The following is a 10,417-nucleotide window of genomic DNA, read 5'->3' as shown; positions in this document are numbered from 1 at the left end:
CCCCCCCCAAATACGGCCTTGGTTGTAGGTACATGCGTGAGTTATACTAAATTAATACAAAAAATAGAGAGAAGAAAAAATATAGGTATGTAATATTACTTGTTAGAAATTAAAAATTTAACAATTTATTAAATAATAATTTTGACTTAATTAAACTTAATAGTTAGCAATAATCTAAAAATAGCAATTTAAAGGACTAAGAGTCAAATTGAACAGGTCCAAGTTATTGAAAAAGTTTCCACATGGCATTAATATAATAGTAATTAGTAAGGTTGTAAGACATGTACCTAGTTAGTTTTAATGATTGATAAATAGAAGGATGTTTATTTCTTGAACTATTCACATTTACTTTGAAGTTAATACGTTCTAAAATTTCATAATATCTCTTGTAATGTCAATATGTCATATTTATCAAAGTTTTTTTATATATAGGTAAGTGCCATGTAGTAAAACCCCTAAGGTCATATTTATGCCTCTATTTCTATGAATATTTTATAATTTATTTATATTTTATTTTAGGAATTTATTTTTTCTATTAGTAAAAGTAAGGATTTGTGTTAAGCTTTTTTTGACATAGCACAGGTATCTATTATCAGTGACATATTTAGGAATTTTAGGATATGGGAAACACATATCGTTTTTTGTTACATGGGTAGGTACATGTTTTATTACACTTTTTTATTTGACAATTCACTTTTTCGCTAGGTATGTATTTTAAGGATACATATAATTGTAATTCTGTTATACTATACAGTATACTTATGCATAACTTGTACGTCTTTAAGTGCACTAAGCCTAAAAAAAAAATGTTCAGCTATCTATTGAACTGTTCCTATTTTCGGCTGATGAATATTAGTATAGGTAGATACCTAACGCACCTAGTATCTAATAAATAATAACCATTGTTTTTTAAATGTGGTATTCATGTAGATCGCCAGTAAAATGTGTATCAGTCTATTTGATACCTAATAATATTGGCTTCTGCAATCACATCACAGGCTCTAAAAAACATTAAGAACACATCGTATAGGCGCTATAGTCTAAAATATTATATTTATATGCTACACGTATTTATAAAAATAATATAACGTATGACGTACTAATGTACTATATATACTATATACAGGTACTGCAGCAACAGTGTTGCAGCGGCCTTTATGTACAGGATTACATTGTACGCAGGTATAACGAAAATTCAAAATGGTACAAATGTAAAATTACTCGAATCACAAAACATTTTTATTTCATACGATGATCAATTTAAAATTTAAAAACAACAAACCCCCTTATTAGTCTTCACTCAGAATTATTTTTTTAAATTATAATCATTGCTTAAGGGTGGACCTCCTTCTAATAATAAGTAAATCAGGTTAGTTATTTAAACGTGTAACATGATATTTATTGTTAATGATTGCTAAATAATTAATAACATGAATTATTACAATATTCTATATGGTTTCGAATTGAATTTTATTTCTACATTTTGGTTATAAAGTTTTGTAGGTATGGCTATACCGTAATCTGATCAATATATTCTGACAGGATAATATGCTGTCACCATGGTTACGGTCCTTCTCAAGCATGCTCTGTGGTCCATTATAGACTTGTAACTTTTAGTTTTGTCCTTTACACGGTTAGACAATACTTATTATAAGATGTAAATCACAATGTAATTGCAATGTTTTTTAACAACCAGTGCGAAATTATGTTCAAATATAATTATAAGGGTTGTAACAAAAGACGACGATAAATAGTTTAAACAATAATACAAAATTGAACTTCACAACTTGGGCGTACCTACGCAAAAAATTGTCAATCGATTATTTATTGAAATTTTTTAAAAAATGTCCAAAATATTTAAAGATCAATTTAGCATAATGAAACCAGTTTTCAGTGTTTTTTTGGTATTTTTGTTTTCTATATTTTATTGCAAAAGTGAAATTACAGAGAAAGAAAATACCGATAATAATCCATATGAATTTCACATCGGTGGAGTTTTAAGTAGCAATGCAAGTGAAGGTTATTTCAAACAAACAATTGAAGTAATGTACAACTTATATATTTTAATAATATGCGTTTAAATAATTATAATTCAGAGTACAGACTGCACTACTGCAGTGATTCTTCTACCGGGAATTTGTCTATACGTCTTTGACACTCCTTGTCAACATTTTAATAATGTGTACCGTATTATTATTTATTGTGCATGTATGGTATATATAGGTACTTTAATAAACCTCATATTATACAGAAATAAATTATAATAATATGTTTTTTTAGATTTTGAGTGGAACGATAATGTCGATATATCTATTACAATTTTTTTTTTATGTCTGAAACAGACACTTTTTATAGTAGAAAAAATTCATACATTTTCTTACTTAAATCTTGTTGGTTCTTTGGAGGGTCAACAATACAAAATATCAAGTTTTTCATAAGTAGTCAATTCTGAAACCAAAAAATCAAAAAAATGTATAGTACAATTTATAGGCAATGAAGTTAAAATTTGGATGAAATTAGAAATTTAAAAGAACAATAAGAATTTTAATTATTTTCTTGCAATTCAAAAATGTTATTTGTGTGGACTTGAATCGTTTACGGATATTGTTAAAATATTTTATATACACAATGACATTTTAAAAACAATTAGATTAATTTTGAGTTATTGCTTGTTTATACCACCAACCTGTTTTCGTATTTTGGCGGTTAACAAAAGTTAACAAAAATAATAAATTATATAAATACATACTATTTTAATAATTAAATATTAATCATATAAATAAAATTTAATGTTTTTAAAAAAAATATTACAACTTTTCTCGTAACACCGTATTACTAATAGGTAGTAAAATTAATTAAGTAAATAATAATATCAGAAAAACATATCGTAAATAATTAAGTATTATACTTACTTGGTAATATATTATAATTTACATGTTGGCAGACCCTATAATATTATTGAAAAACCTATAATGACGAGAAAAATATTGTGATGAGCTACAGTTAATAGAATTGTTGATGTCAGTCGTTAATATTATATTTCAATGACATTAAACTATTATATTTAATATTGATTTGTGTTACATTACCATTTAAATAAAGAATATATTTTATGAAGGTATTTATGCAAATTTTAGAAAAGAATTTAAAAAATGTTTATGATAATTATTTTAATAGTATACCTAAATATAAAGATTCATAATTATAATTTATAGTTATTACCTATAAGTACTTATTATTTATTATAGGTAAATTATACATACAAGCTACTATTTTTTAAAACCAAAATTTAACGCTACCTACCTACTTATTCAACCTTATGTGCAGCTTAAGCACATTTTAGTATATTATTGTATCTATACCTATATATTAAAAATATATTTGGGATAAGTACTTAATATATTATTATATTTAACTATTTAAGAGGACGCCATACGGGCATTTGTTCTCTCCTCTTACAAACGTACAACATGACACATTTTATGTCCACAATAACACATTTTACTCTGTAATTTCTAAAATTAGAGTGAATTAACCTCTTATAAAATTTAAAGGTAGGATTATTTTTATTATTATCTAAGGCATCTCGGAGGCTTTTATTGATATTTTTATTAAAAAGCAAATTATGACTATATTTAAACTGTAAATTATTTGTACATTTTAGAAATTACAGAGTTAAGTGTGTTATTGTGAACGTACAATTTTCCATGTTGTGCGTTTGTAAGACGGTGACACCAAATTCCCGTGTGGCATCCTCTTAAAAGATATATATATATTTTTTTATAATAGGCAAACATACAATCTATAATAATTAGCATGATAACTAATAAGTATATGAGAAAAGTTACTGAAAACATAGTATGCGTGATTAAGAAGTCACCAACTAATGAATCTCTGCTTGAGAGGTGGCTGTGGAGAGATAAGGTTAAAGGATATTAGGAGAGAGACGAGTTTGAGTGAGTTTAATGCAACAGCCAAGATCTCTGCACCATCTCCCTTTCAGTCGACGGCGAGGATGGATTATTGAGGAGCGTTAAAAAATATATTTAGGAAATATTTATTTTTGCAAATTATAAACATTTTTGTGGGTAATTTTGGTATAAGTACCTATATTTATAATTTATTTTATATTGTAAAAAGAAAAATGTAAACATATAGCCCGATATATAGGTACTAAGATCTAAGGCTATTGCATTTTAGTGCAAATAAATTTAATTAAAAATTCATGCGGAATTAGTCCCGCGATATTTCGTAGGTAGATTAAATTTTGAAGTACCAATTGTGCTATATTTATACCCTGTGGACTGTGCTCTGTATATAATAATAATCATACATATAATTTATACCTACCTAGTACCTATAATATGTGTGTGATAATTTTTTGAATGCTTAAATAAAAATAATAAATTATAATATATATATATATATATATATATATATATATATATGTGTATTAATGTCATATTTATTTTTGTTATTCTTAAAGCATCTAAACTTCAATACACCATTTATGAAACCTGGCAACACATTCTACGCTCATTCAATAAAAATGGATCCAAATCCAATTAAAACCGCTCTCAATGTTTGTAAGCAACTCATCGTACGAAGGGTGTATGCCGTTATTGTGTCTCATCCACAAATCGGAGATCTATCTCCGGCCGCTGTTTCATACACCAGTGGTTTCTATCATATACCCGTGATTGGAATTTCGTCCAGAGATTCTGCTTTTTCAGATAAAGTAACCACGACAATAATTAATATCATCCATTAAATATTCATACTATATTGTTTTCGTTAATTGTTATTGATGTTTGTTATGCATTATTCTTGTATACTCATAAATTTAAATTTATAAACTATTGTTACAGAACATTCACGTGTCATTCCTCCGTACCGTTCCACCCTATTCACACCAAGCCGAAGTATGGGTTGAATTACTAAAATATTTCAATTATTTAAAGGTTGGCAAAACATAATATTATATGCGCTGTCTGGCTGTCAAATGCCATTAAACGCAGTTCGAATTTACTGTATTAGGTAAATTTTAATAATTCTAAATTCATGTGTGCTGCAGGTCATATTTATCCACAGCTCCGATACCGACGGTAGAGCGTTTGTCGGTAGATTCCAAACTACTTCACAAAATCAAGGAGACGACATCGAAAAGAAAGTGCAGGTCATTACCATAATATACTATAATAGTAAACTTATTGAAAATATATACATGTACTGATAATATATTAATATTTAATTCAGTTATACAACTGCGTCCTTTCAATAATAGCGTATAACTTCGATATTTTGGTGTTAAAAGTTAAAAGACACTGTTGGCTGCATTATATTATGATATTATATTATATATTTATAATATGTCATTGCAACTTCCAAACCGTCCTAATGATTATAAACGAAATGGTCTATATAACTCCCTCCCCACCCCCTCATGTGATAAACGCAACTACTGCAGCAAGCAAATAATATATAATATATATGTAATATAGATCATATAGAATCTATACATATATGATAGATATTATAGAGCTATATAAATGCATAATTTAAGTAACAATATTGTATGCTGTGGCCTGTGGGTATCTAAGTGTTTTATTTTCATATACCACTACAGGTGGAGGCGGTTATCGAGTTTGAACCGGGCCTGTTCCATTTCAACAATCAGTTAAACGAAATGAAGAACGCACAAGCCAGGGTGTACTTAATGTACGCGAGCAAAATAGATGCAGAAGTAATTTTCAGGGACGCGGCTCACCGAAACATGACCGAGGCTGGATATGTGTGGATTGTGACGGAGCAAGCTCTAGACGCCAATAATGTACCAGAAGGGACAATCGGATTGAAATTGGTTAACGCCTCTAACGAATTAGCTCATATATACGATAGCATGTATGCATGTACATTTTTCCTAGTAGTTTGTAGTGATTTTTTTACATATATAATGTTTCATAATTTCTTTTTGGTTTATTGCAGATATATATTGGCTTCAGCGATTACAGATATGAACCGTACAAAAACTATAACCCCGCCGCCGGCGGATTGTGATAATTCTGGTGCTATTTGGGATACGGGCAAGACACTTTTCGAGTAATTTGTTCAACCTATAATGCACAGTTTATATGTCATGAAATGTAATTATGAATATTTTTTTAGATATATAAAGAAACAAGTGTATAAAGATGGACACACGGGTAAAGTAGCTTTCGATAATAACGGTGATCGAATATATGCTGAATATGATATAGTCAATGTCAAAGAAGTGGCCAATAAAGATGCTATTGGGAAATATTATTTTAATAATGTAAATATTTAAGAATAATAATTTACTTGATGAAAACAAAATATTGATAATTCTAAAAATCACAATTGATCTTAGGATCTCAATAAGATGAAATTACGACTTAATGAATCTAACATTATATGGCCAGGACGTTTGAAGAAGAAACCCGAAGGTTTTATGATTCCAACACATTTAAAAGTATTAACAATAGAAGAAAAACCATTTGTGTATGTAAGACCATTAAAGAAGGATGATGGAAATAGTTGTAAGTCCGATGAAATAATGTGTCCGTTGTATAATACTTCATCTAAAGGTAATCAATTTTATTTTACTTTAAAACAACCAAATAAAAAGTCGGATAAAAATGTTTGTTTATTTTAGTACTGGAGCCAATAGTCTACTGTTGTAAAGGATATTGTATTGATTTACTAGTGGAGCTTTCTGAAACAATAAATTTTACATACAGTTTATCACTATCGCCAGATGGTCAATTTGGAAATTATGAAATAAGAAACAACTCAGGTTAATACTTACTTCCATAAAATATAAAAACGTTCAAGGTTATATTATAAATTACAACTGATAAATATCTTTAGCTAGTGGAAAAAAAGAATGGAATGGTTTGATTGGAGAAATAGTGTATGAAAGAGCAGATATGATATTAGCTCCTCTTACCATTAATCCAGAAAGAGCAGAATTCATAGAGTTCAGTAAACCATTCAAGTACCAAGGAATTACTATTTTGGAGAAAAAGGTAAATGATTTACCTCAGATTTTTGATCCAGATATTGGGTTTTCTGATTAAAAAACTTAATATATTTTTTAAAAGAAAAATACCTAACCAATTAAAATGTTCCACAATATTTACAAGTGACCTACCTATTACTTCCATAATACATGATTTTTCATATTTTTTAGCCATCACGGTCTTCGACACTTGTGTCGTTTTTGCAACCATTCAGTCACACGCTCTGGGTGCTTGTTATGGGTTCTGTTCACGTGGTTGCGCTTGTCTTATATATACTCGACAGGTTTTCTCCTTTCGCTAGATTCAAGTTGATTAACGCTGATGGCACAGAAGAGGATGCACTTAATTTATCAAGTGCTACATGGTTCGCGTGGGGAGTTTTGTTGAATAGCGGTATTGGCGAAGGCACACCAAGGAGTTTCTCAGCTAGAGTACTAGGAATGGTATGGGCCGGATTCGCCATGATCATTGTAGCATCGTACACTGCCAACTTGGCCGCTTTTCTCGTGCTCGAAAGACCGAAAACAAAACTATCTGGAATTAATGACGCTAGGGTAGGAATAATGTATAATATATAATAACTATAATCTAATCTAAATGGTTTTCAACTACCTATACTTATACATAGCTATTGATTTGTTCTATAACAGCTCCGTAGTACTATGGAGAATTTAACTTGTGCCACAGTAAAAGGATCCGCAGTTGATATGTATTTTAGACGACAAGTGGAACTGTCAAATATGTACAGGACAATGGAAGCCAACAACTACGAAACTGCTGAAGAAGCAATTCGAGATGTGAAGAACGAGTACGATCAGAATATATAAATACAAATTGATAATGTTTATTTACATTTAAAACAATTTTTAGTAAGCTTATGGCATTTATATGGGACAGCAGCCGTTTGGAATTCGAAGCTGCGCAAGATTGTCAATTAGTGACGGCTGGAGAATTATTTGGACGTTCTGGGTATGGAGTTGGTCTACAAAAAGGTTCTCCTTGGTCTGAATCAGTTACATTATCAATTTTAGACTTCCATGAGAGTATGTATATTTGAGTGTTATATATTAAAGGTACAAGTAAGATGAAATCTAAACCTTAATCATTTTTAAATAGGTGGTTTTATGGAAAGCTTGGACGATAAGTGGATATTTCAAGGGAGAGTAGAACAATGTGAAGATCAAGAAAAAACACCCAATACGTTGGGATTAAAAAATATGGCTGGTGTATTTATACTCGTCGCTGTGGGCATAGTGGTTGGAATGGTTTTAATTGTCATCGAGATAGGCTACAAGAAACATCATGTGCGTAAACAGAATCGATTGCAGTTGGCCCGTAATTATGGACAAACGTGGAGGGCTATAGTTCAAGTTAGTGAGAAGTTACTAGACAGTTAAATTTAGGAACATTAAATAATATATAAGTGTGCGTGGGTAAAATTAATTTCCAATGTTTTACAGAAACGAAAAATGATGAGAATGCAAGGTCGAACTAGTGGTGTTGGAGCACTCAGTCTGTCGGTTGAAGCATTGCCGAGAAGCGTTCTAAACATACAAAGTCCGATTCGATCAATTGAAACATTACCGAGAACTTGTCGCAACTCACCAAGCCCAACTCGAGCTTGGTCAGGTCGACAAATGGTGCATAGAAAGAGTGACGATATTCCACTAAGGTCACCTATTGGAGGTCCTCCGCAGTTACACTTCCATAATAATCTCATGTAATTGCGGAGTTATACGAATAATTTATATAGTTAATCATAATTCATAATATGATAAAGTAATTAAATCTATTTATCAGAATATATATATTAGATAGAATTTAATGTATAAATTACACAAGAATAATATTAGTGTTTTGTACCTATTAGGGAATCCCGAATAGGGACAATATAGAATACAGACGATCACAGTACATTATGTGTTATACATGTATACCTATAATAGTTTCTAATATTTCATCATAATATGAAACATAATTTATGCTACCTATTATATATCTAATTTGTTGCTATATAGTATTTTGTTTATCTAAATTTTATTATACCTGTTGAAAGAATCATTATTATTGTTATTAAATGTATATATTATACATATAATATATATATTACCTATTTATTATTAATTTATTATTATATTTAAATACGATTTGTTAATAATGTAAATGATTATTATAGGTATATATATTAATAAGTGAATAAATGAAATGACAGTTTGCTCTTTACAATTCTACTTATCATTTTTAAATACCTGCCTACCTACCGCGAAATGGGAGTGAATTACAACGATTTTCATAAATTTTATAAAAAATGTACGTTATGACTTTTAGATTATAGAATAAATTATTAGTTGTGAGTTGTAACAATAATATACTGTAACATTCAGTGCCGCAACTTGGTATAATATATTGATTGGCAAGCAAATATTTTGGGGCCCATGTACAAGCCCTTAAAACACCGCTACTGTACACACATATGTGAGCGGCCCTTTTAAAATGTATAAAACAAATAAATTTATATATAAATATTGGATTATTTGTAAATGTGAGAAAATAATTTAACACACATAGTAAAATAGTGATCATAAAACAAATCTATTTTGTTTTATCGATATTTATAGGAAAAAAATATATATATAAGAGTATATTGTCGAGTTATTATCGATATTTATTAAATGGTACCTATGTGAAAAACATATTTCGAAGAATCACAAAGAACTTCCTTGTGAAAGGAACTACAAGGATTTGCGAGTATACCTAACATTTTTATGGATTTAGCCAATTTAGGTTTCGATATTTGTTAAACATAAGATATATTGAAGAATTTTTTTTTTTTTTTAGGGGGGGGGTCCAGACTCTTTGGACCCTCTCAGATACGGCTTTGCCTACTCATAATATTATATAGTCACAACCACGGTTATATAAACGTGTAAATAACCATTGTCGCAACAAAAATTAATGTAACTCATCAAGCAAATATCAATGTAATAACAAACTGTTGTACACTTGTACTAGCACTACAACGTATAATACACTAAAGGTATTTCGTACAAAAAGTGTATATGGTAAGTATTTAAAAATAGGATATTATGTTCCTTCACCACCGACCACCGCCTACTATGGTTGCGGCAATACTCAGAAAAGTTAAAATATACTTTAAATAGGTACCTATGTGCTTCAATGGCGAACGCTGGTTTGTTTATTGCAGGATGGTTGGTTAAAGTACCTAACTAAAAAGTATAACCATCATTATTTAACTAATAAGTATCGTTACTCACTGAGGCATGAGTACACAGGCATCAGCAGTCAAGGTGGATTTATACTTTATAGTTTCACATACATTAATAGATTATAATATAATAATATGATAGGTATATTAT

General features: G+C 29.5%; 1 protein-coding gene across 1 annotated transcript; it reads left to right on the top strand.

Annotated features, from left to right (window-relative positions):
- Positions 1 to 1,580: 1,580 nt before the first annotated feature.
- LOC100160524 (glutamate [NMDA] receptor subunit 1) lies at positions 1,581 to 9,063 on the top strand. Its single transcript, XM_001949825.5, has 15 exons — positions 1,581 to 2,042; positions 4,487 to 4,738; positions 4,869 to 4,961; positions 5,075 to 5,176; positions 5,627 to 5,901; positions 5,986 to 6,099; positions 6,166 to 6,313; positions 6,389 to 6,605; positions 6,674 to 6,814; positions 6,889 to 7,046; positions 7,211 to 7,594; positions 7,691 to 7,848; positions 7,911 to 8,083; positions 8,157 to 8,410; positions 8,501 to 9,063. Exons 1-15 carry the CDS (start codon positions 1,845 to 1,847, stop codon positions 8,762 to 8,764), a joined length of 2,931 nt encoding a protein of 976 aa, XP_001949860.2. The 5' UTR covers positions 1,581 to 1,844; the 3' UTR covers positions 8,765 to 9,063.
- Positions 9,064 to 10,417: the final 1,354 nt, after the last annotated feature.

The sequence above is a fragment of the Acyrthosiphon pisum genome, chromosome A1 (genome assembly GCF_005508785.2).
Source record: "Acyrthosiphon pisum isolate AL4f chromosome A1, pea_aphid_22Mar2018_4r6ur, whole genome shotgun sequence".
Taxonomy (NCBI): Eukaryota; Metazoa; Arthropoda; class Insecta; order Hemiptera; family Aphididae; genus Acyrthosiphon; species Acyrthosiphon pisum.
This window is presented reverse-complemented; position numbering and strand designations above follow the sequence as displayed.